Genomic DNA, 26,381 nt, shown 5'->3' with positions numbered 1-26,381 from the left:
GGGAAGTTTGGTTGATGCTGACATTGCCAGTCCTATGGTGCATGTATAGAAAACAGGAAGGGGAGTGGAATTAACTTGAGGCAGATATTTCAATAGCTGTCAGGTTTGAATTTCCTGCGTTTCATTGCTGTGTGTCATAACCTTGTTTTCACTATTTAATATTTTATTTCCATAAAGAAATAGGGTAGAAGAAGAAACATTTAAGACTGTTTATCAGAGTCATGTATTATGATTGACTTTTTTGTTTGGTGAACATATATTTGGAAACAAAGTTGTAGATTCTAAATATTTGAATATGTGGAACTCCCTTGTCCTTCAAAAAGAAAACATCTCCAAGGTGAATCCCTCCCCTCCACTTCTCCAGTACTGCAGATAAGCAGTAGTTCAGTAATCTTATGAAAAAAAAAAAAACAACCTGAGTATTTCAGAGCATAGTTGGTCAAAGTTGTGCATGGATTTTATAGAACACTCTTTATAACCAGTCTTATAGACCTGATCATTATGAGGAATGTACAAGTATTTGAAATGATTTTGAGAATTTAAAATGACCTCCTGATTTTTCCAGCTAGGTCAGGTAGAGGCAATGCTATGCATTATCCTATCTGCAGACTTGGTTATGAAGAACTGTTCTATTTCTCTTTTCATGCCTCCCCTCTGCCCCCAACCAGATCCTCTAACAGGCAAGAAGTAGACTGTGCAAATAGAGTTTTTCTCTGCAGGATTTGATTTGTGGTTTTGTTTTGGTTTTTAACCTCCTAATAACACAAAATAAGTGCAGCCATTTTGTCTAGGCGTTCCATCTCCTATGATGATGTATATGGCACAGCTGACAGGACAGTGAGAATGTGTGCTTGGGGTGTATCCTGCTTACTGTGTTGGCACACTTCTGCAGCAGTGTGCTGGCACACATTCATGGCTCAGTCTGCTTTTTCCAGTCTGTTATAATTCGAGTGTGCTTCAGGAACAAATTACGCATTCTGAGCCTAGTGGTGACTTTCTGTCTACGTAATACAGATTAGCAGTGCTCTGCTGTGGTGGTGCAGAAGGTGTCAAGTTCCTAGTGGGGCTAACCCAGTTCCCAAGCCTGTCTCCATGCAAGCTTTCTACAGTGAGCAACTTAGCTGTTCATTGCCAGTGGATCTGATCTAGGTTAGGACAGTGAAAACTCTGCTACAGGCAGAAGTGTTGTTACATGGATCATCCTTGTGTGGAGAGCAGTGACCTTGGTTTAACTAATGCAAGATTTTCTTGGAGTCTTTTCTGTGCATAAACCAAAACAAATAGGTCAAGACATAAGCACTGGTCTTTTATAGTTTTTCTAGTGAAAATATTTTCTTTTGTTCATTGAGAAATAAATCTGCTTGGTACTCAGCCTCATGATTTGCTGTGTTTGTGCACCCTTAAGGGTGTGGAACCACATTGGAAGTGTGCTACAAAAAGTGCTTCTTAAGGCAATCGACAGCGTTCTTCAAAAATTAGTAGCAAGTGCTTAGTGAATAAAGAAGCAAACTGTCCATCAAGTCTCATGTCTAGCTGTTTAAAATAAACAGTGCAACCATAAAAACGCACATGTCATCTTCCTCATACAGTCTGTTGGATTACATTAACCTCTTGGTCAGAAAACACTACTGCAAATATAACTAATGACATGCAAATAAAATTGTTAGTGAACAGAAAGTAAACCCATGCCTGCAGCTGGAGTGCCCCTCAGGTTAGTCACTTGGTGCTGACCTGGTGCAGTTCAGGATGTGGGATGTGTTCTTAAACAGGCAGCTTGAAAATTTATCCTTTCAAGAACTTCAGTGGCTTCACACTAGCTGACTTATAACACTTAGTGTACTTGCTTTAGGGGGCAAAAAATCAGGTTCCATCACTGCAATTTTTCCTCATTTGTTTAAACTTGGATAAATTTTTGCATATCATGTACTAGCTGAGCTGCCCAGGGAATTTTAAACATTTCCCAGGGTAGATGAAGAATAGTTGTGGTTTGTTTAGTCAGGTTATCCCTGTAAAAAACATACGTCCAAAATTTCATTCCTCTTGTTGATATGTAGTTCCAACAGTACATTCATTTGTTTGCTCCAAGTTTAGACGTTTTTTCACACAGTTTTTTGTGCTCAGGTATGTGTCATTTGCTAATAAATACAAAGTTAAAAGTCTGATTTATTAATTATTTAAGCTGATATTATGCTTTTTGACTTAGTGCTTCCTTTTGGGTTATGTAAATTTAGTAATTCCTTAGTGATGAAACATAAAAATGGGTTTTGGAGCAGTGGAAATCTCCCCCTCATGTGAAACTGAGTAAGAAAAATTCATGCTGTTCCTCTGATATCTTGGTATTGCAAAAGAACTAAACAAAAAAAGCCAAAACCCCACCAAAAATAATACCAAACCTCCCCAACACACACTTCCCCATTCCTTCCCCTTCCCACTTGGTGACGGCTTTGCAAAATACAGAGGTTAGAAGGGGCTTGCTGAGTTCAGCTGGTCCAACTCTCTGTGCAGGCTGATCAGGAGCTTGGGACCTTGTCCCACTCCTCTGGTCACACCTTTCTTTCCTCTGCACATGTCCTGTGACAGTGAGGGGTTCCTGTGGGTCACCCCCATCAATGCAGTGTCTGGAATTGTCACTTCTGAGTGGTTCACTCCTTGAGTAAACCTTCTGATGTAGGGCCGTGCTGTTCTCATTTTTCACAGGGAACAAAAACTAATTACACATCGAAGTTGTCACTAAATGTGAGGCCCATTTCTTAAATCACAAGAGTGCATTAACTTTGGTACTTGTGGACTGTGCATAGAACAGAGAGGGCACATATGCTTCCTGAAATCCCAAAACATCTTTCTATTTTAAAGATGATGCCACACTGTTTAGGTTTGTCTCCTTGATGCTTGTAAACATAGTGTTTGGTATAAAGCCTGAGATTTGTGGTCCACAAAATTTACTGTTTCATATGATATGCTAGAAATGTGAATAACAAAGAAAGCGTGAAATCATTCCTAACTAATGCTAAGGGCTAAACTGAGAAGTGTCCTAGGTGATTACATCTTTGTTTTGATTAAGGAATTCAAATATTAGCCTTTACCATGGGCTTGGCTGAAATAAAGTAGTCTATATTTAACTTGTCTTACTCAGCTCAGAGGAAGAACAGCCTGTATACTGGAAATAAGCAACTGCTGTCACTGGGAGCTATCCAAAAAACAAGGTGCCAAGTATAGTGTATTTCTGATGATTTGATTCTTTAGTTAATAGCTGAACCATTACATTAGTGGCATTTTCATATTATCTTTTGAATGTGTCACACAAAGATGAGCATAAGATCAACAACAGAATAAAGAGAGGAGTGTTTGTTTCCTGGTTAATCTTTGCCCTGATGCTTTGGCCTATGCTGAAGCTGAGGTGCACAACACAAGCTTTTATATGGAGCTTGGCATAATGGCCTAAGGGGCTCCTGATCTTACAGATTCTTCTTGCATACCATTTAGTGTGCTGTGCTGAATTCATTCCAGTAATTATGGCCATGAAGGGAAATCTTTCTGTGGATTCTATGAAATGCAGGATGAAATTTCTTTGGCATTGGCTGCCTTCTAAATACCAATTTACTTTGTAAAACGTTTCATAGGGAATAATGAAACCATTGCTTGCTATTATAAGGAGTAATTTTCTTACAAAGAGATACCTATTAAGCATATTGGTGATGCAACAAACACAACTGTAAAATTCTATTGCATTAGAATTAAAAAAATAAGTATTTGTCATTGTTTGTGGTACACAAACTATTTAACAGTTGCTTTTTTTTTCTTAGTAATAAAGAGCCTAAAAGATATTTAGGGCTTAAAAATATCACATCTTTTGCAGTTCTTTTAAGATCACTTTTCTGTCTTGCAATCCATGTCTCATATTTACTTTTAAGGTCAAACAACTTTTAGATCTGTCTGCCATTTTTTCCCATTTGTGTGTTGCTTTGGGTGAACAAATGCAATCCTTTTCAATGAATTATGTGCAGAAGAATTTATCAAAATAATTTGTGCTCCCTAGCTCTGAAAAGAGAATTGCTCTTACTGAAAATCAGCTGAAGCTTTTCTGGAAGCATTGAGCAAAAGCTTTGATGTACATAGGACTCTGCCACATGGAAGAAATGTTTTAAGGAGGGATAAGGGGGAGTGGCTTCAAACTGACAGAGACTAAGTTTAGGTTATTAGAAAGAAATTCTTCCCTGTGAGGGTGGTGAGGCCCCTGGCATAAATACCCAGAGAAGCTGTGTCTGCCCCATCCCTGGAAATGTCCAAGGCCAGGTTGGACAGGGCTTGGTGCAACCTAGGATAGTGGAAGGTGTCCCTGCCCAAAGCAGGGGGTTGGAACGAGACCCTTTTAGATCTCCAACCCAAGCCATTCTGCAATTCTATGATCTTGGAAATATGTGAGTAGATAGAAGTGTTCAGGCTCTCTGAACCATCAGAAGTCAGGTCTCTTCTTCCCCCTTGCTGCATGGAGGATTGTCACCTCTGGCAGTGCAGTAGACAGAGCTTTGTTTTGATGCCTCTGTTGGGCCAGAAGGTAAGATCTAGGAGTTGAGCACTGAAACCTTCATCCTACTCTGGCTTTCATGGTCCAGGGGGAAGATTCTTTTCCCAGGTGCCTAAAATAAACCATGGTCAAGCCCAGCAGGTGGTTGTCCTGTGCATGTCCATCTAGATGTAGGTGCTGAACCCCATGTCCCTTTGCATTTGCATCCCCATTGTATCACTATGAATTCTGGAGTTTCCCTAGACTGTGAAGCTAATATTGTAATTCAGGCAATTACTTTTTCTTGCTTCTCCCAGGAAGTGCAGCTCTATGTTAAACTTGAAAAAGATGTTTGAAAACACTTGTGAATGTTATTTCTATTATTCAGTGGTTTTGGCAGGAATAGTAAGTGGAAATTACAGAAATACTGCAAGAAACACTAGTTTTTGTGAGATATGTAGGCCAGGGAATTTGGGAAGAATAGAAAAGTTCTGAAAGGTTATCCAAATCAAAGTCAATCTCTTCCTAAATTTATTTCTCTGACATTTTCAGAGGCAAAACAAGACATGAATGTATCAACAATCATTCTCTTATAAGAGATTTGGTAGTATCCTCCATGACTAAATGCTGTGCCAGAAAAAATGACTTGGGATTTTATTCCTTTTCAGTAATGTGGAAAGTATGCCATCGGAGCAAGCAGGAAGAGGTTGTTTAGTGGAAGAGAGGAAGAAGAAACTTGGGAAGGGGTACAGAGGGACAGTGCTAGCAGCAAACGGAACTGTCCTGGTAGGGTGCCCTGCTTTTGCAACATGCTGTGCTCATACAAAGCTTGAGGATTGGCTTTCCTGAGGCATTCAGCGTTTGCTTAACAGTATGCTTCCACTGGAAAGAGTGATGCCATGTCTGCTCATGGTGATGGGAGCAGAGCCAGGAGGATTCTTGTGCCCTTGTCAGATGGGATTTTCAGATGCTTTGATTTCTGAATTCATGGCTTCATAGATAAAAGAAGTGGATAGACAGCTGTGAGTGAGGCAGTGGATCTGCCCAAAATCTGACGGGACTTAAAGCCTCTCCTGAGAGTGCTGTACTAAAACAAGTTTGAAGTAGTAACTCCTCTTTATCCTTTAGTCTCATAAAAGGCTGTCAGCAAATAGGATCTGGAATCAAGGGGAAAAAATAAGCCTGCTAGCAAAAGATTGTTTGAGGCAAGAATGATGACTGGCTGAAACCAGATGTAGAAAGATCAGTGCATAAGTCTGGTAGTTAAGTTCCCACTTTAGTCAGACTCTGAAAATTATGCCGTGACTGACGCATAGACTGGATCACAGCCCCTGAAAATCGGTCTATCTTGGTGAGTTTCTTGTCACAGCCCCTGAAGATCAGTCTGTCCTGGTGACAGTTTCTTAAGCACTGGCTGGTACCTCATGGCTTAATGCATGGTGAGGGGGAGTCCTCCTTGGAGAGCTGGCTGTGATTTAACAGCATTGTTGTGTTAAGCGAGATAAGCAGCATTGATACAGTTTACCTCTGACCCCTCTCACTGCCTTTGAAAAGTTCGGCGTGTTGCATATTTATGTTTCCTTTGCAGTTTATTAAGACGGTATTTTCCTGAAAAGGATTGCAAACAGTCGCTCATGGCGCTCTGCTTACTTGTGTAGGGAATGTCTATCTTTGTAAGATCTTTTTTACATCGAGGGCAGAAATACTGACTGAGAAATACTCACTGACATCATACTGGTGGCTTTCTTCAGGGGAGCAGCTCACAAAAACACATTATGTTTAGGTAGCAAAGATAAAAGTATAAAGTGTTCTTGAAGGAAAAGGAGGGTGAACGAATTTTTGTTATTTCCAAGGTTTTTAAAACTCTTTAAATAAAATACAAAAATCCACCTGTGTGTAAAGAGTGACTTGCCATTTTTGATGTATGTCTTACTTGTTTTCTACAAGTAATGTGCCCTTGCATTACTTGAATTAAAAAAAAAAAAAAGACTGTAAACCCTTTCTGCAGCTGGAAGAGTGATGGAAATTAGAATTTCTTTTTACATAATCCCCTCGCATTTTGCTTGTGGATACAGCTATGTTAACACAATGCAACATTTGAGTTGAGAGATCTGCCAGATCCTGGCACCAGTGATAGTTTGCTGACTGAAGGTCTTATTTGATGGATTTTCAAAGTAATACTGTGCTCAGTTGTATCAATGTTCCTGGAAGGAGGCTTGCAGTCAGCTTCTCAGAGGAAATACTTTCAAAAGGAAAAGTTTAATTTTGCCAAGATTCAGATACGGTCAGGGTAATTGGACAAACCGGAGCTTTGTAAGTGAGGGATGAACATAGACTGCTCCCTGGGACTGGCAAATGTGCTAGGAGAACAGGAAAAGGAACTGTATGAAGATTATTACATTTGCTGAAAATTTGAAGTACTGGGTATATCTCTTGGTATATTGTCAAGTGTAGAGTTGCATTTGAGCAGGGTGGGGGTTTTTTTTACTTTTTTAAATAAGGTAAAATGTATTTATCCTTCCTGTTTCTGGTTTCTACTTTAACCCACCAGAAAATGGGTTCACCAAATTAATTTTAGTTGTTTTAATACTATGTATTTATAAATTGCTGTAAAAATTGATTGTAATATGATACTGATTCACTATAGGTTTTACAAGTAGATCTGTATATACCTAGCTTCCATGCTTTTCTGTTATGAAGCAGTAGGGATTGTATTCCAACTGTACCCCACTGCTGGCCAAGGGAATGCACTGACAGGTAACAACCAGCATTAGCCTCTGACATCAGCTGATCTTTGCCAACTTATACTTAAGGTCTGGACTAATATTTTCTCCTGTGTTTCCTTGGCTGCAGAACAGTAAAACCATTTCTTAATTCACCTGAGGTAGTTTCTGTGAGAGTCTGTGCTCATTGATTGCATGGTCTTTACAGGTAGAGAATGAAAGAGGGCAGACCGAGTTTCTTCAGAGGGGTAACTTACATTTAAAATACAGGGAAAAAAAAAAAAAAGGTCATCCAGCAAAAGGAAAGCTGCAGATAGCTCTCTTCCTTCAGTAGTGGCATACTGAAGTATCTTCCTGCTATCTTTTTGTCTGTGTTAAAGTCTTTCCTATTCAGGTCTTGTTAGGTTGGCCAAAAGATCAAAAATCCTAGTTAGGAACTAAGGAACAGGAAGCTAGTGCAGTTGGATAGCCGTGATTTCTTAGGAAAGAGAAGAGGTGGGATTGTGGGAGGATTGTGGGCAGGGACTTTCTACAGATTGCTGTGGCTGGGCTAGGGGCAGGCATACAGACAGACTGTCTTGTCTTTGCTAGGACTTTCGGCTAAAGAAAATGAGATGATTTGCTTTGTAAAAGCAGGATTGGAATGAGAGGATTAAAGGGAAGGATCCTGAAAAGTCCAGTGAGGTGGTCATTGGCTCTAATATAGTTAAGTATAAAAACATAAAAAAAAATCAAGTAAAATTGCAGTAGAGGGAGTAAAGTAGAAGCTGTTTTGATGAAGAGTCAGAAATCAGATTATATACAGGTATGTGAAAGGTGCTCTGGCATTCCCTTGTGAATGAAATACAGCAGGAGAAGGGAATGGAAGAAAGATAAAAAGGCACCTGGGTTTTTGAAACATACAGCTTGCATGGGCATGAACATCCATGCAGTAGTGTTGGACTTGACGGAAATTTGCCAAGCAGACAGATCATGCCTTCTCCTGCCCTGTCTTGTTGGTCACACACAGGAGCTCTGTCCTGGATGTGGGGAGCTGTAGGAAGGCAGTGCTATGGGTAGGCACCATCTGCCTATGGAGAGCTGGGACAAAGCCCTGGGAGACAGAAAAGGCTTCCCTCCAAAGGGCCAGGCAAAAGACCACGTGAATTACAAAGTGAGCTGGGTCCTGCAGCCTGGTGACATTTCCAGATTGTTCTCTGAGCAGGCAGCACTTGAGCAATGTCTGGGTGAATCTGTCTGGGCTCTCTGCCTCGGTGCCTGGAACACAGGAGGAGGAGAAAAGGCTTCTTTCCAGTAGGTGCAGGAGATTACATGCTTTGCTGACTTGCTCCACCTAGCTTCCCAATCAGAGGATAGAGATTTTGTGTTTCTGACAGCCTCATACAGTCCAAATTCAACAAGGAAACTTCAGAGCAGTGGTTTTCCAGCCTGTCTTGGATCTGGGTAAACATCAGATATGCACAGCTATGTAGAGAAATTAAGACTTCTGACAGTAGGTTTGTTTTTTGGCAGTTTTTTCTGCATGATATGGAAATACCTCTCAGCTGCGAGGTAGGAGCCTGCCCCCAGGTTTTGGAGTGTTGCACCCAGCCTGGCTGTCCATTTTACCAGCAAGCCCTAGTATCTTCTCTTGTTACTGGATGGTGAAAAAGAAGTGTCTGCACCAAAAGAACCCTTCCCGACAAACACAAAGAAGCCCAGCAGTGTTTCCCATTGTGCTGATTTTAGTCAGAAATACTAAAACCCACTCAAACATGAAAAATTATTTAGGTTACCGTAGATAGTTTGAAATTACACTGTAACCATGAAAGATGGTGGGGATTGGTTCGCTGGCTGTGAGGAGCTGAGAAGAGCTCAGCTGAGGCTCAGAGTTAAGGTCCTACAGATAGCAGTAATGTTGCATAAATAGTGACAGTAATAAAAGTTATGAAGAAGTTCTAGAGCTCCAGAACCTCTTACTAGTGAAATAAGCACTGGGTCTTTTTGAGGCTTTCTTCTGATTGGAGTCATACCACTCTTTGAAGGGCAAAAATTGTGTATTTGTGTGTTTTCCTACCTCTGTACATTTGAGTGGAGAATGTAAAAATCCCAGCATGGTCTTGTTTTGGTAATAGGATTGCATGCAGACATCCTTGTGGTTAAATTAAAAAAAAAAAAAAAAAAACAAAAAAACCCATGACATTTCCTGTGAAGGGGTTGTTGTTTGTAAATGGAGTCCTTAATGACTGAGACTAGAGATGTACAGACAACTGCAGGATGTTGCTCATAACCCTCTAATGTAACTCCTTAACACCCTCAGGTGAAAATTTTCTTTCCAGAATTGATCTAAAGAAGATTTTTTTTTTTTAAATATAATTTCTTATGCTCCCCAGAGGGGAACGCCTGCGCTGTACTGTTGTGTATGTGACAAATGAGGAGACGGAGCTTAACTCATTTAATAGTACCTGCAAAACCACCTGCTGAACATAATCTCTTCTGGGATTAGTGCAGTCAAGTTATTTAAGCACACTTCTAGGTAAAGAAACACAGTTCACAATTCTTTAGAGCTTCACCAAGAATGTATTCTTTAAGTATACTGTTTTAGGAAGAAAGTTGGAATTTTTACTTTTAATTTTTTTTCTCAGCCCTCTTTTTTGACTTCTCTTGCTCATCCCCTAGTGTTTGGTTTTCACAACAGTGCAGTATTCGATATTGTACTTTCAGCCTTCAAAGTCTGCAAACCCTGCCTGGGAAACAAGCATGTTGCTGAGCTTCCTGGCATGGCTGCTTTTTAACCAGAATGCAAGTGGAAAAATGTAACCTACTCTAATGCTCTTGTGGGAGGACCTCTGGAAACAAGGCAAACTATTTAAGGCTTCTTGCTACATGGTAAAACTAAAATGTTTCTTTTTTCCTGCTTGTACCTCTCTATTTTCTCAAGTACTTTTTCTTACCAGGGTTTTTCATTTAAGCTCCTCCTTCTGCCTTGGTCTTCCTCACCCATGTCTACTCTTTCTCATAAGGCATTAGAGAGAAGCAGAAGCACGCATGTATTTGGTGTGGGGTATATGTCAAATTTGGGGTTTTACCTGTCAGCATTCTCTGTCCCAGCTGCTTTGTTCTACTCCATCTCCCTTTGCAGCCACACCACTAAACTTGGTTTCCAGTGCTACTGACAGCCTTTTATTTTAATTTCTGCTTGTATCAAATCCAAAGCTGTGTCTCCATCTCTATTCTGTAATGTTTTGCACTTGCATTATTTGCCCTTTTGGTAGCTGAAACTTCCAGCATAACTCCCTGCTATGTGGTTGGAAAATGTATGTGCAAGGAGAAGAGTTAGGCTGCTTAAATACAGTTACAGCTCACTGTAAAAATCCTAGGGTGACTTTTTAGCCATGGAACTGAATCCTGCTTAGTTCAGAAGCTGATCCACAAATTACTGGTGTGAATTGGTTGTGACTTTAGAGGAACTCTGCAACTCTTATTTTCAGATGGAGATCACCCTCTTGATATTCCTTACCTGATGGATGCATTAGTGTATTGTCCTGGGTGTTGAACTGTTTGTTCAGTTTACCTGATAGAAAATACTGCTTCTTCCTAAATTCATCTTCAGTTCCTGACTTGAATGTGACTCAGTTGCATTTTAGAAATCTGAAGCAGCATTTTTGGGGGGTGTTTGGGCTTTTTGTTGTTGTTTGTTGGTTTTTACTTTAATGGTAGAGTGTTTTCTCCCTTGTGGGTGGTTTTAAACTGTTTTGGTTTTTTTTTCCCTCCTGATAAGTCCTGCTAATACTGTAGTATTTGAGAATGAATTGTAATGACATCTAACATTTTGTCCTGTTTGTACTGCAGACTGAGGTCAAGTAAACAAATAAAGCAATCATTATGTTTTAGCATTCTTGTTGAATGAGGATTTTAAAATCTAGTCACAGCTACAGGATCAGCTGTGAAAAGAAGGGAGAAATACAGAGCTCTGAGTAGCACTATTTTTGAAGCAGTTTATGGAAAAATAATGGACTGAGGGGATATGTAAGGACTCTGGTAGGAAATAAATGGCACGATGTTGTTGATGGAAAGGGTTTGGCAGGAGGTTTGTTGTGACTGTTTTGTGGCTTAGAATTGCAGAGGAATTTCCTACAGACTGGACTAACCATTACAAATATGTGTCTGCTTTTAGGAGATCAAGGCATACAGTGGAGTCTTCTAAGGAAAGATGTCATCTTTGACAATGAGAACCTGTTGTGTGGATAAAAGAGGAAGTTTCTTTAAGGTAAATGGGATACTTACACAGAACATGAAGTATGTGGGTTTATGTGAAATTAACACAGCAGATTGTGCAGTACCTTCTGTGATACATAGTAAGCCTTTTCTGTAAAACAGGAAGTACTTCTTGAGCATTTCTTTTTACAGGCAGATTTGTGACTGGATTACCCCCCAGTTATTTCACATGTATATTTTTTTTCTGCACATGGAGTAGAATATTTGTTGTAAAATAGGGCATGGCTTTCTTTGCAGCTAATGCTGAGAACATAAGATTTATTATTCACAGGCATAAAATTATTGGAGCCTTCATAAACTGGATTTGTGTCCACTTAAAGCTGTGGTACAGGTTTATGATTTCCATTACTGGATTGAAAATTAGTTTCATTTCCTTGCCTATACAACTGGCATCCCAAAAAGCCAGACTGCAGTAGGAGGTCCCCATGCAGTTTTCAAAAGATGACTGAATCCTGTTAACTATGTGCCAGGGTCACAGTGGCTGTCTTGCTGGGCAGGGTTTTGCTTTGGGGAGCAATCACAATTTACAGGTGCTTTTGAGCACTGAATTAAGTAATCACATCCCTTAGAATATTTATCCCTTGCTGTAGCTTCTTCGAGTGAAAGATGCTAATGCTGCCATCTTGGGGTGTTGCTGTTTCTATTCCTTCTCTTCCTCTGGGGCAGAAGTTTCCCTTGGGGAAATCTTTAGGAAATGAATGATTAGCGCTGCAGTGACATGATTTTCTTTTGTCTTGCCTAGCAGTTAACAGGGCCATCCAGTGATGGGAACCACCTCTCAGTTCTGCAACACACTTCAGCTACCTCTCATAATTCAAAAGTACAAACATCAGCTGTGTTGATAGCACTCCACAGCCAAATAGGGAGAATAGCCCTATTTTTCAAATCACAGCAAGGAACTGTCTCAGTTCCAAGAAATATCTCTAGGTTGTCTCTTGCATGTATGCTGAAGGATTCCTGATGTCAGATGGGACTGTAAGCAAGCACCCAGTCATTTTCTGCAGTCCTTTGGGATCTCCTTATGTAATTCTTATGTGAAATTAGATGCTGGAATAGCTGTTTTATTCATGATGATGGGGTTGCAGCTACTCTAAATTATTAGAAATACAGTCTGCAGTCTGCCTGGGCAATTTCAAGAAACATTGCCAATTAGAAAACTAAGGTCTTACATTTTCTTAAGGACATGCTGGCAGGGAAAAAGATATCTCCAAACTACTTTTCCAGACCTCTCAACATCCCTGGGAAGTTGCCCTGTTGGACCATGGTTCTGAGCACAGAGTGTGGGATTAGAAGCTGCAGGCAGTCAGTGTGTAGCACACCTGGTAGCGTGTGTGTACAGTGAAATTACCTTTTTTTTCCTCCCTCTGCCACGTGAGTAGAATTGTGACAACAGTTACATTTGTTTGCTACATATGAGCTGGTGAGCAAGCAAAACACTTGGCACATCAGATTTTTTGAGTTTGCATTATTTTAATTTGCTCTGTCTGTCTGTGTTTAGGAGACCTAGTAATCAAAATACAGCCTTTTATCTCTGCTGATCTGTTCTTCAGTATGCTCTCCCACATGCACAGACTGTCCCCTGTACTTGCATATGGCTCTCACGTTGTGCTTGTTAGTTTGCAGTTGTCTAAGAAACCTTTACCACGTTGGTATGCAGATTCTCAGGGCACTTACATCGTTTTAAGGGAGTATCTTACCATTCTCAGCAACATTTGCCAGAAAAATCGCTGACAAATACCAGTAGGGAAATTCCAGCTTTATCTTTTCTTTTCTGGTTCTTAAGTAGTTCTCATTGCTACAGCTTCTAACCATCTCTTAGGTTTTTTTCACAGCCATTCTTTTGACTGTTAGTACACAAGGAAAACACTATTGTCCCCGTTTTAGACAGAGCAAAAGTCTGTAGTTTTAGAGACTAAATTCTGTGGACTCTACATCTTGTGATTGCTGAATGCTCAGAGCCAGCAAGTACTAAGAACAAGGCAATGATGGGGTTAGTCTGGGGTTAGTCTTGGATAATTCTGGGACTGAGTAGCTTGCCAGTGGTTACAGAGAGAGTCTGTGGTAAGGCAAGGGGCTGAATATATGTCTCTGACAAATGTCCTCTTTACTGAATTAGCCTCCTTCTCATCAAAATATTCCAGTGTTTACTGAACTGGCACCAGAGGTTGTACACCAGTAGAGCTTTTCTATTCCAAAATCAAGCATCAGGTAAAACGTTGTTTCTGATGAATAAGATACGGAACAATGTCACTGGCCCTAAGAATTCATAGCTTACCAGAATCTGCAGATGTGTATCAAAATATTGGATTGTATTCAGAGGCTTGCAGAAGTTCAGAAGCAGCATTCTCAGATGGGCTCGTCTCTGGCACTTGGCCACCTCATCACACAGGGCCCTCTGTGAGGGTTGCTACGTTCTGCTTATCAAAACAGGAAGGAAAAGATGTGATGCCAAAGAGGATGCAGGTCTCCAGAAAGAATGAAAAATGAGATGCTGGCAGGAAGGGGGAGTGGTAAGTGCTGAGGCTCATTTGTCCAGTCTGATTCTAATCTGGTTGTCTTTGTTGTCCCCTTGCCAGATTAGAAGCACCCATTTTACCTTTTCTTCTTGAGTTCTTGTAAATCTCAGGGCTTGGAAACATTCTGCAGTGGTCATCTTAGCTGACTCTTTTAGTGCCTTCTCAGAATGATGGAGGTTTTGTTAATTCTCTGTACAGCTTATTTACGTTTCAACACAAAGGGCAGGAATTCACTTGTCACACAGTTTTTTTCTAAAAATGTCTGGGAACAGACATCAAATCAAAGCCACCTGTCTTCTTCTTGGGAACAGGAAACTTGTCAAGTGAGTAATAAGAGCTGTAGTTATGCTGGGCTTCTGGGAGAGGCACTGTCTATATCTGGTCCTGGGCATGTGATTTATTTCCCTGATGCATGGCAGTGATGTGAGTGTCAATAGAGCAGCTTCACAAATGTGACTGGAGCCCCTTGGGAGTTAGTTGCTTCTGGTGAACAGACTGATTTTTGCTGCTTGTAAAACATCCCGAACAATGCAAAGTAAAGTAGATGTTGTGTTATGGTGAGAGAATGCTGGGGTACTGAGGTGCCATGTTTGTGGCTTGTATGTAGGAGTTTCACTGTCAACTTTGCCAGCTCCCAAAAGCTGATCTCAGTCTTGTTGAGCTCTGACTCAATTGCTAATAAGCAGAGTGTGGTGTGTTATGAAAGGAAATGCTGTAGTTTAAGATGTTTGCATTTCATTATTTCGTTCATGGATGTTAGGAATGTTAACAGTTAGTACATGGGTATTTGGCAATCTAATGTTTAGGATAGATTTGGTTAGGCAGTACTGTACTGGGCTGCTGTGTGAATTCATGTTGCCTGAGTCATAATTATTATTTGGGTTTACAGTGGTTATACTGTAGTGTCTTTTGAATTTACAGAACAGTTCTTTATCAGTGTTCTGGTTTGAAAGCAAAACCAGTGAGAGACTCCAAGTCAGAAATACAATTTATTAGGAAAAGGGAAAAAGAAAACAAAATACATTAAATAATACCAAAGAAAAACCACTGACAGAGTCAGAATACAACCTGACACCCTTTTGATCAGGGTGTTGGTAGCAGTCCAAATAGTAATGACTGCAGTCCTCCTGGAGTGGCAGATGTGGTTCTCTCAGAGCAGTGATCCTGTAGAAGGGTGTAGTCTTCCTTTGACGATCCAGTGGAAAAACCCAGCTGTTCCTCTTAGAAAAGCCTGAGTCTGGTGTTCCAAAAACTCAGACTATATCCAGGTAAGAATGTCTGGCTCCTCCCTCTGGGCACAACATCTCACAATGGGATCCTGTAACTTTTATCAGTCATGCAGTGACATTTAATAGGCCATTAAGGGGGGAGGGCTGGTTTGTGGAAGAAATAAAGAAAACTGCCCAATAACAAAAGATAACTGCCACACCTCTGCTAACAGATGGCAAATAGAATACATCTTGCCTTGCAATCTAGGACAATCAAAAGTAAATTCCAAAGGAAAAATTGTTGCACACAAAAATAGCTATTTTATCATGTTATATAAGATCTCATTTTAATTTTGTTTTTATGAAATACTGATTAATTAACCACCTGAGAAGATGTCATGTTTCCAAATGTATTTTTCAGGTAAACCTCCTCTTTCTATAGCATATAGCAGGGTAATATCTTTTTTACAGATCTAAACAGTCCCCAACAGGTTTCTTCTGATTACTATTTAAGTCTTTGGGCTTATGTATGCATGTATGTGTTATAGTAACAGAGGCCTCTGACAAATGTATACATCCACTTCTGTTACGTTTTCCTTTGGAAATTCCCTCTTACCATGTTGATTTCAAGTCTGTTGAATCAAAGGGGTGAGTTTTCCCATTATTTACAGCCAAAGAGGTACTGTACGTGTTGCAAATAGAGAAGTCTCTTTGAAGAATTCCAATATTCTTAGCTTTGCACTAAAAGGCAGAGCCTTTTGCTACTGCTTGCTTCCTCAGGGCTGGAGCTAATAGCAGTGCATACCCAGGGTCCTTCCTGCATTTTGTAGAAACATGTTATTAACAGCTCATCTTGTATGATGCTAGTCACATGTGCATCATGTGTGCGCTATAATCACCAGAAGTTTCATTGATCCTAAATACTGGGAAATGCTGTCATGAAATCATGACTGTGTCTTACATTATTTGATAGAAAAATGCTGTTGTAACAGTATGTGTGAATTAATTGCAAGGATACACAAATGATGCGACTCCATAAGATTTTATTTTCTTAAATCAAGAGAAGAGCAACTTTTTTTTGTCATTAAAGGGAATTTAAGGAAAAATAGTTGGAAATTGCTGAAAATATAGATGATTTATTCTAGAAAAAAATGAGGGGCTTCTTCCTGGAGGTCAGTGTTTCAGTTCAAGTGGGGTACATGGTGGTAGGTGATTAGGCTCGGTTGGGTTGCGGTGTGTTCTATCCTGGGGAATTTTGCAGGTCAGTTTAGTGTTTGATGCCACACTTTGACCTGGTTTCCTTGTCCAGAGTGTATTGACTTTTCAGAGACTAAGGCTGATTTGTCATGGAGGCTATGTAGCATACCCAAGAAATTTAGCCTGTAGAATAGAATGTGAGCATAAGGCTGCTTGAAATATACCATTTTGTTTAAGTCCTCTTTAGAAAAAGAAGTAAAGTAGCTAAACATGGAAGAATTCATCTTAGGAATAATTTCTGCAGAGTTGTCGTCAAGGCAGGCATACAAATACAAAAGCCTTAAGATTACTTCACTGTTAGTATAGTTTGGATGAAAGTTCTTTGCTGTAGCTCCCTGAGATTTTGTTTTCTGGGAGGGAGGTGGGTTTTATCACAGCTCTGGTCAAAGCCTGCTAACAGAGTTAACTCAATTGCCAGCCAGGTAGTGACACAGCAAAGCAGGCATGGTGGAGGTGGCTGAAAATACATGGACACTTCTGTGGAGAGCTCATACATAGTATGCTTTTTACGGAGAGATGCTGAAAAGCTCCTTTGTTGTGCAGACTGTTGGCCTTCGTAGTCTCTGCTGATATGTCAGAGAACAGGGCAAACCACTTCAATGGCTCTTTATGGCCACAGTTGGTCTTATGGTGGTGATACTGCCCATGACGGGGAGCTCCTTGTACGGAGCTGATTCATGGGGAATAGCAGCTCAGCTTTCATGTAATTTCATGTAATTGCTGAAGCAGCTTTGCAAATGTGCTTTGCTGGCAATGCAGAAATTCATCCCGCTCTGGCTGCTCCCTGAGGCTAGCCTGTGTTCTTCTGGTTGACCCTTCAAATGTTCAGGGAGGCATTGCTTACATCTGGCTGCAGAGACTCAGGGTTGCTTGGGATTCAGCAGGTGGAATGTCTTTGCAGTGTCAGTGGTACATATGGCTGGTGTCACTAAAACTATAGGAAAAACAAAAACTCTCCAACAACAATCTTTAGTGCAAGAGAATGAAGGCATTACTTTATCATTGCCAGGATGTTGTTTTGGCCAGGACGTGCAACAGAAACCAGTTCATCCACACATTGTCCTGGTTGTGCAGAGAAAATCATTCCATCACACAAGTCTTTATTAGATTTTTCACATTTGTGAAAACACAGAGAAGTTCATTGGTTCCACATTCACTTCTCCTGAGGTCTTAGTATTTGGTTTCCTATTGTTATTGGTTTGCCTTTAATGTTAATTAGTTTCTCATTCTTCATTCTCTTATCTATCTCTTCCCAGACCAGGAGTCTTGGACCATGCTAGGGATGATGTTTGGAGTTGACATTCATGGATGGTTGTTATCTTTTGTGTATCTTCTTTTTTGTATGCTGCTCCCAGTCTGCTGAGATGTTAAACTCATCAGACCTTGAGTGGTGGAAGTTTGAAAAGAAACTTCAATTCCTTTCCCCCTGGGAACCCGTGGCTAAAGTTATATTAAAAAATGTTGAACTTCATATGATTTACAACACTGGCAACTATGACTTGGACAGACGAAAACCCTTAGGGTGTGGGTTATGGTAATTCATTCTTATATAAGGTTAATTTATTGGAGTTGGCCAGTTGTAAGCAGAGACTAAAACTTATTTTGAATTTATTGGAATAATGGTGTTCAGCAGAGAGTGTGAATTTCTGAGGTGGAGGAAAAATTACAAGGTAACAATTTAGGAACAGGATGCCTGCAATTCTTTGAAAATGCTTCTGTACTGAGTTGCCTGCCCTGAGGGGGCTCAGGGCAGCTGTGAAGACTCTTCTGACTTGGACCCCAAAGCTGGTTTCCTTCATATACCAGGGGTTTGTTCATTCTGATGTGCAGGGGTGGTGGTAGAGATTGCTGCATCACTGCAAACCTTTTCTTAGGTTCCCTTCTGGCAGGACAGAGGGAACCCTGCTAGAGTTTATAGGCTGTCATGGTGTGGCATGACAAGCAAACTTGATGCATTGGCTAAAAAGAAGTGTTCAAGAGAGCAGGCTTTGCAAATTTCATCATTGGTTTCTGCTCAACAAAATGTAAAGTCTAGCTAGCTAGCAAATTCTGGATTTCTCAGGATACAACCTTAGTGCTAATCTTGCCTACCTTAAAATGAGTTTTTCCCCTCATACCCAGAATTAGATTGGTGGTCTACCTGAGCTGCTGAAGGGTTGGAAGACAATTCTTTTTAATTGAATTGTTGGTTCAAGTGGAGTCCAAAACCTAATGTGAAAAGCAGCCACCCACTCCCTTCTTGCTTCATTGCTTTTCATCCTCCACGGTGTCGTAATGCTGTCTTAGTGTCCCTTCTGAAATAAAACTTCTGCACATAGAGTTCTTCTAATTTTTTTTTTCTTTTTTTGAAAAGGTAAATGCTACAAATAGCTAAATAATTTAGTTCTTGTAAGATGTTATATAATGCACAGAGGCTGCAAATTTAATCCATTTAAATTAAAAGGCTGGCCAAACTGGAAGGTTTTGTACTGGCACAAAAAAGGAATTACTCTTCCTCTGAGAACCTTTATATGTGGCCCCAACCCTTACTTGTTCCTTTGCAAGGGGAAGTCCAAATAGGATACGATTTTACAAAAAAAGTTTGTAATCTCTGGTGACTAAACTTTCCCTGGCTTCTTTTCCATGCCTCTTCCACTCACTTGATGTCATACTATTTTTGTCCCTTTCTAGCTCATTGACACAATTGCCTCAGAAATCGGAGAACTGAAACAGGAGATGGTACAGACAGATCTCACAGTGGAAGATGAATGTGCTGATTGGCGAAGGTGATTAAAATGTTTATTTTCATGGTTCTGGAGAGTCTTACCACAACAGGAATGTTTTCACTGTGCTTTCTTCTTGGGTGGCTTATGTCCTAGCACTTTTCTCCCTGGCAGCACAGGAGGTATAGATAATCTTGCTCTTTATCCAAGAAATTTGCCTTTCTGCAGGAGATACAGTTGTTTGGTGTATTTGCCTTAATATCTTCTAATTGCAACTGAGCTTCACTTCCTTGTTAAAAACCTTGGATACTGATGAATGTCTAAAGCATGATTATTACCCTTGTCTGTGGCACAGCTTTGCTTTCATGCTGTAAAGGCAAAATGTCCATTGCTTCAAGTGGCTCTTTGAAGGTTCAATATGCAATAACATGACTTATTTATGCTTGCAGGTTAGGAAGTAAAATATTGACTGCTATGAGCTGATGCAGGTGTGGGTTAAGTTAATTTCTATACGAGTAACTTGCATATAAGAAAAATAAAATTGTACCTTTGAGTGCACAGAATGGGACCCCAGCATTTTGTCTTGAACAGTTACATCTGCTAAACATCTGGAGGATAATCAATATTTTAGTTCTTGTGTTAACAAGAGAGCACATTTTTGTATTTACCTGAAAAATTTGTTGCAAGAGGAAAGCAACCAATGGTAGGTGTTGTGTTTTATCTGACTACGTGGTCTTGGCCAGCCCTGGAGCTGGTGGGGTTTGTTACTCTAGCAGTGAGATAATGAAGTGGAATTTTTTTTTTTAAGAATTACATCCAAGATTTTTAGCTCTTTTACTTCCTATGAATTCTATTGAAATCTGCTAGAACTTACTACAAAGCATATGTAGATTATTTTCAAAAACATTAAGCAGCAGCTTTGTTGCCTAAGTAGTAAAGAATGTTGCGGGGAACGCTGGGCTCTGCTGGGCTCCAGGACGGCTTGGATGAATGGAGACAAGAGATCTCTGAAGGTTGCTCTTAGAATATCAGGTTTATTATGGATGGTGAAAGGTCTTGCTTGGAGCTGCCAGAGGCAGCACGTGGCAAGGCCTGAGGGAATGGGGGAGGGGAGAGACAAGGGGTAGAGAGGATGCTCCAGGAGAGGGTGGAAGTTCCAAGGGGCTGGGGGTTCCAAGAGAGGGAAAGTTCCAAGAGAGTGTCTGGCCCTTCAGAGACCCCTTATCAGGGGGCTTCAAAGTGGGCTGGAACAAGTCTTAGGCCAATGGGGGTCACAGACATCTGATGCTTCAGGGTAGGGTTACAGGTGTGGGATGAACCATACATTTTGGGGGTTGAGATAGAACAGTCCATTTGACTTTTGGACCTATCTGTAGGTAAGGGCATTATCCAACCAGTAGGGGGGATTGTTTTCATCCTGGCTGTACTATTGTAAGTCTTTTGCCGGGCAATTATATTTATTCATCCTTCCCAACAGAATGTAAAACAGTTGAACTAATTAAAGTTCTTGGCTATGGCCCTGGTTGAACATTACTCAAATTTTAAGGCTTTTTAGAGCACAGTTCTTTTAGAGGGGCAGAAAAGATACTTTCTTCATTTTGTGAATTCAGCTAATTAACTTCAGAGATCATCAGCTACTTTTCAGTTAAGAAAAGGCTTCTTGTATCTTTGAATACATCATATGCATGAAAGGCTAAGATTTACTGATTCTAAAATCTTGGTGGAAGCACTTAGCTGGAAACAGTCAACTAAACCTCCCCATTTTACAGATCATTAGTTTTCTTTTTATTGATTTTTTTAAATGAGTTTTTAATTTTAATTTGTTAATCTTGACTGCAAAACATATTTTGGTTTAAGATAAAGTAAACTTAACATTAAAAAGTGAATAATGCAATTTCCATTAAAAAGAATAATAGCCATCAATAAATTATTTTATGTCACTTCAAGATGGTAATGTGAAATATGAAGTCTGAATAAATGAGCTAAAGTTAAGCCTAATGTGACTAGAAAATTCTGAACTGCATGCTATGTAAGAAGTTGTATCAGTCAGTAATTTAGTTGTGCACTGACCACCTTGTTTGTAATATAGTGCTACAGAGCAAGATTATAGTAATTTCAACAAGAGTTTTCCAGAGTTCTTGTTTAAACTAGGTGCCTCACAAGGCTGTGTTTACTGAACTTTTTTTACTGTTTGCTGTGCTGTGTTTATTTCTTTGTAGTTAATTTAAAACTTGGCAGTTAATGGCATTTTCTCTTCTTATTGCATTCTGCTGTTCAGAAGTTGTTATCTTGATGTGATCTTTGGATTTGCATCTAGGGATATTTGAGCTCAATGGAATGTCCATTTTCCTCACTCTTTTTCCACCTTAACAGGTATTCAGACACCCAGAGCAGTTCTAGAAAGGCAGGCATTGCAGAGCTCTCAGCTGAATTCAGAAAGATAAGGACATGAAATTGTGTGTCTGCAATCTCAGTACTGTGGTGTGGGGTTTTTTGTGGTTATGTGGTGAATTTCATATTTATACTCTGTATCTTATATACTTCTTTATTTTGGGCTCATCTCTCCTTTTTATACAATATGGCCCAAGTAATATCAAGAATGATTCAAGGGCTCACTTTGGCTTGTAAATATGTAAAAGCCAGGCAAAAAAAAAAAAAAAAGGCTTGCAAAATGTGTTTTAAGAGGGACTATTTCAATATCCCACTTTTTTGATGCCTCACCGATTTCCCAGTGCAGACATTTCTCTCAATAATTCAAATGAGCAGAATTGTCAGAAGAGGCTATTAGTGGGAACAGATTTTTGTCGTGCCATTCCAGTGACCTTTGAAAGAGTAACAAGAGAGCTTCTGCATGCAGTGGCAGTCCAGGAGCATGTGGGATGGGTCTGGTGGCACCTGGATGATTTTTAGGAGGCCTCAGGCCCCCTGCACATCTGTGTGAATGTCCATGAGGGGCCAATGCTTCCTGCTGTCCTTCTGGAGGGAAGGCTGTAAAGCTCCAGGCGTCCCAGGGCACTTGGTGCCTGTGGAATAGTTCAGGAATACTTTGCTGGTGGTGGCAGCTGCAGCAACTTATTGCCTTCCTGTTCTGTTCCCATGGAAGGATCAGGGGCAGAGCTTTGCTCCCTGCCTTATGTCCTGCGCTGCACAGCCCTCACACTGCTGTCTTTTTCACAGTGGTTACTCACTTCAGTAGAGCCATCTTCTATCCAGCATAGAGAACCATTTCTGTTACTGCTGACAGGTTGACAAGTATCCAGAAACCTTCTTCCCAGCTGCCTTGTCTTGTCCTTTTTAGCAGTAATGGGATGCAGGAGGAAGTTACCAGTGTCATTCTGTCCCTCCCAGCTGATGCTCAGTATGACTGTATAGACTGGGCTGGGGTGATTAAGAGCTGTTAGATTTACAGAAATCCAGGCATTTTGCAGTGGGTAGTCAAACTGAGTTAACTGTGAGGTGGTTAACTTTTGTGAAACTGGAGCAAGGTTCACATCATGACCAAGGATCATCCTGGTTAAAAGCTTGAACCTGTTCTTTGTCTTTTTTACTGTGAGCTAAGTCTAATCAGGATGCAGCACAGCATTGTTTGTCTTTGCACTTACCTCTCTGTACTTCCCATGTGTTTATGGGTTTTAAGTTCATTGTGAGTGGTGTTGAAACCTACCCTTCCCACTGAAGAGGAGCTTGGAATAAAGCACACCATTCATTAAGGCTGATTTGTGTTTCAGTTTTGAGTTTAATGTGGCCTGGTCAGATTGTCTTTTATCAGGAATCTTTTTTTGTTGTTTTTTTTGGGTTTTTTTGTTTGTTTGTTTGTTTGTTTGTTTTGAAAATCCCAAACAAACTAACCAAGCTAACATTCTTCAACCCAAAAGTAAAACCAGGAGAGGAGTTTAGTTGTTGCATAATATACATATTTTGTGAGCATATTTTGCTAGCGTTTAGGTTACAGGAACTTCTTATTCTTGTTCAGTACACTTGAGTTAATCCATTGCTCATGAATTCAAATGGTTTTTCTTTCCATGCAATTATTTCCAAAACAGTTACACACACATCCCAGTCCCAAATAATTTTAGTCTAACTCTTAAGATTTCAAGAACTCCCATGTGTCAGGGTTTGACTGTATGTCTCATGCCCAGATCATTAATTAAAATAATTTTAATAAAAAACCAAACTGGGACTATGATGCTCAGAAGTACTAGACCACTACAAATAGGCTGTTAAAACAGACAGTGGGGAGTTTTTTTATTGCATTTGCTTCTAGACCTTGGGAAGTAGCTTCTTGTAGTTTGTATGTGGTTTGCCAGGTGTGTTTTTTCCAAAGCATGCTTTTTCCAGAGTTTACCAGGTTAGGTGTTTTTCTCTGCCTCCTTCTTTATTATTTGGGAATAGGAAATAATTTTTTAAGTGTTTCGTATTCCTGTTTACCTCACCGGAGATTGCAATAACATTCTAGTGTTGATTTATCTGAGTTGCATTGGTGTTGTTTGAACCATTAGTGTTTAGGAGTGGCAGAAATTCTGGTCATGATCAGATATTCATAATCTTTGGTTTATTTCTTGAGGGAGCACTAGCAGCTGCCCCAAGGAGGTGCCCATGTGTGTGAGTCAGAGAGTTTCCTCCTTAGATCTCAGCATGCGGGAGGGATTGTGCACGTAAGTACCTGGCAGTTCGAAACACCTGATAGCTCCCCATTCAAATTAGTCTGCCGATTTATGGTGGTCTAGGGGGTGTGAGGCAACACAAAGCCAGTCATACCAAAGCGGAACATCGTGGCCCTACATGCCTGTGCCAGCTTTAGGTGGTTTTGTGGTAGCAGGCAATGCCAGCGATTCTAGCTCATACCAGTCGCACAGCTTTTTTTGAATGTGAGGTAGCTGTCTTTAGTAGGCAAAAAACCTTTCTGTCTTGGATATATTCCCCCTTGCAGCATATTTAATTTTCACCTCCTGACCAAGGGGAGTGGAAATTATTTCTATCTGTCTAAGCTTGCAGCCGGCATTGTATAATTTGTACAGTGTAATCTGTGCTTTGCCACAGCTCCCTGTGGTTTGTAGTACAGCTAACTGGCACGGAGGGTAAGTGGGAAATTTCTGAGCAATATTTACTGGAGGTGCAGCTCAGGAAAACACTTTTGTGGTTCTTGATTTGACTTCTTGGGAATTCATCCATTGCAACATTAAGCTCTGCTGGGACTGGTTGAAAAGGGAACCCAGTATTCCTACTGAGGCAGTTTCAGACCTGGTAATGACTGATGTAAAAAGTACTTCCCTTTTGCACCCAATGTGTTTCTGTGTATTTTGTGTTCCTTGAATGCATACTAGCAGTTAGTAAAAACTTCTGATGCTTGTGGGTGGGGGTGGAAATCATCTGCATTTGAGATGCCTTGGAAATCTGAAAAGCATCACATCATAAATAAGCACAGTAAGAGGAAGAAATAAAGAGGCAAGCACTGGTAGTGGTAATTGATCCAGGCAATGTCAAATTATTTTGTCTGTTCTTATCGGATCATAAGTGAGCTTTCAAGTGAAAGCTCTCTTCCCCATTTACTTTCCTTGCTTGCCCTCTGCAGAGATTCTGCAAGTTGCTGAACAAAGCTAGAGAGGAATTTGTTTGGTTGGTTTTTTCTGTTGTTTGGTTGGTAGATTTTAATTTGGTTTGGCTTGTCTTCTTTGCTATGGGCTTTGGTATGGGCTATGGTATGGGGTTTTTTGCAGGGGGGCAGAGAGGCTTTTTGTTTGTTTTGAAAGTATTCAGTGCTCCTAAACTTGTGAACTCTGTACCTACTTGCTGAGGATACAGTAGCTGGCATAATGAGGATGGTGAATTCTGTTAGTGATGCTTAGGGCCTGTCCGAGCACAGAATTCAGAAGAGCTGCACAATGTACCATGGGGAGGTGGAGCTGCATTGTCCTCTGCTGCCCAGGGCCTCTCCTGCTGCAGAAAAGGTCTGTAAGGGGAGCACATCCTCTGCCTGACATCTCAGGTAGTTGGTCGAGCTTGCAAGGGTGCTTTTTGTCTGTTCCTGAATTTTGTCATCAGGAAGCTGTTACCAGAATAACTGCTCCATAGTGATTCCTAGCATGGGGAGAGTCACAAGATGTATTTCTAGCTCAAAAATGAGGAATTTGAGCCAGCAACACACGTGCACTTGTACTGGGTGTTCTGTATTATATGGATGATGGTGAAGCGTTGCATAACAAAAGGAATTCTCAAAGTATTCTGTTATTTGGATTTTTAATAACAAGACTCTACAGCCTCCAAAAACTCTACTTCATTACTGAATGTAGCAGTAACTTTAAATGCCCTGCTCCAAATAAATTTTAACCTTACATTACTGTGCCACATTCACACTTAGCCTTTCTCACATAGCAGTCAATCCACAGCCAAAGGAATTTGGAGTGTAAATATACAATTCCTTACTCGTTTCTGATCCTGGGAAGGGTAGATTAAAATGTGAGGTAAGGACCTTTCATGGCAAAAATGAAAAAGAAAGGTAAATATTTACAGGAGTATAATAAGAAGTGACTGCCATATATGACATATTTTTAAGGAAGATGTGCCTTAGGGAGGATTATTGGGGGTTTAACTTTTTTTTTCTTGTTTCTTGGGTTTCTCATCTCTTCCTCACCGCCTCCCACTCTGACCTCTTAGCAGTGGGGAGCAAAGATGGATATGCAGCTGTGAAGGCAACAGAGCTGCTGGAGAAGAGACAGTAGTCTGGGCAAAAGGTGAAGTGATGCTGGTTTACAGACTTGTGTTGTGAAAATAATCCTTCCAAACAAAGTTCTTGTGTCTGGTGCAGTGATCACCAATAGGTAGTGGGTTGCTCCATTGTCAGCATATTGAACATATTTTTCTGGCAGGTATGAGAGAACAAGATTTCTGTGTGTTGCAGCATTTGCAATCGATCTGGGAATAAAAGTGTCTGAATTGCATAAATATCCTTTAAGAGAAGGTTTTCCATATATTAGCACAGCAAAGAGGGCAAGTGAAGTGTTCTCTCAATCACATGTGCACATACAGTTGTACCTGAAGTGATGGCTGAATTTCTTCAACCTCACAGAAGAATCTAAGCCTTATCTTCAAGCTGGCTTTGGATTGAGAACCTTTAAGGAGAATTTTTGTATATGCTAAATATAAGAATTCTCAGTTGGAGAAGTACCAGCCCGGAGTGTCAGCAGTGCCATGAGCTTCGTGGTAATTCTGTTCAC

At 40.4% G+C, this 26,381-nt stretch overlaps 1 protein-coding gene across 14 annotated transcripts in view; it reads left to right on the top strand.

The window, feature by feature from the left end:
* The window catches only part of RIN2 (Ras and Rab interactor 2), an 81,925-nt gene that overhangs the window by 29,913 nt on the left and 25,631 nt on the right, over positions 1 to 26,381 (top strand). For 8 of the 14 annotated variants that reach the window (XM_072927308.1, XM_072927313.1, XM_072927303.1 and 5 more), the window contains 2 exons: positions 11,384 to 11,476; positions 19,136 to 19,230. The exons of 1 other annotated variant lie outside the window; for it this stretch is intronic. In XM_072927308.1, coding sequence (XP_072783409.1) covers positions 11,420 to 11,476; positions 19,136 to 19,230 — 152 coding nt within the window. In that variant the 5' untranslated portion in view covers positions 11,384 to 11,419. Of the gene's footprint in view, positions 1 to 11,383; positions 11,477 to 19,135; positions 19,231 to 25,844; positions 25,899 to 26,381 lie in introns of those variants that run through there. 5 more of the 14 variants (XM_072927310.1, XM_072927311.1, XM_072927309.1 and 2 more) reach the window with 3 other exon arrangements.

The sequence above is a fragment of the Taeniopygia guttata genome, chromosome 3 (assembly GCF_048771995.1).
Source record: "Taeniopygia guttata chromosome 3, bTaeGut7.mat, whole genome shotgun sequence".
NCBI lineage: Eukaryota > Metazoa > Chordata > Aves > Passeriformes > Estrildidae > Taeniopygia > Taeniopygia guttata.
This window is presented reverse-complemented; position numbering and strand designations above follow the sequence as displayed.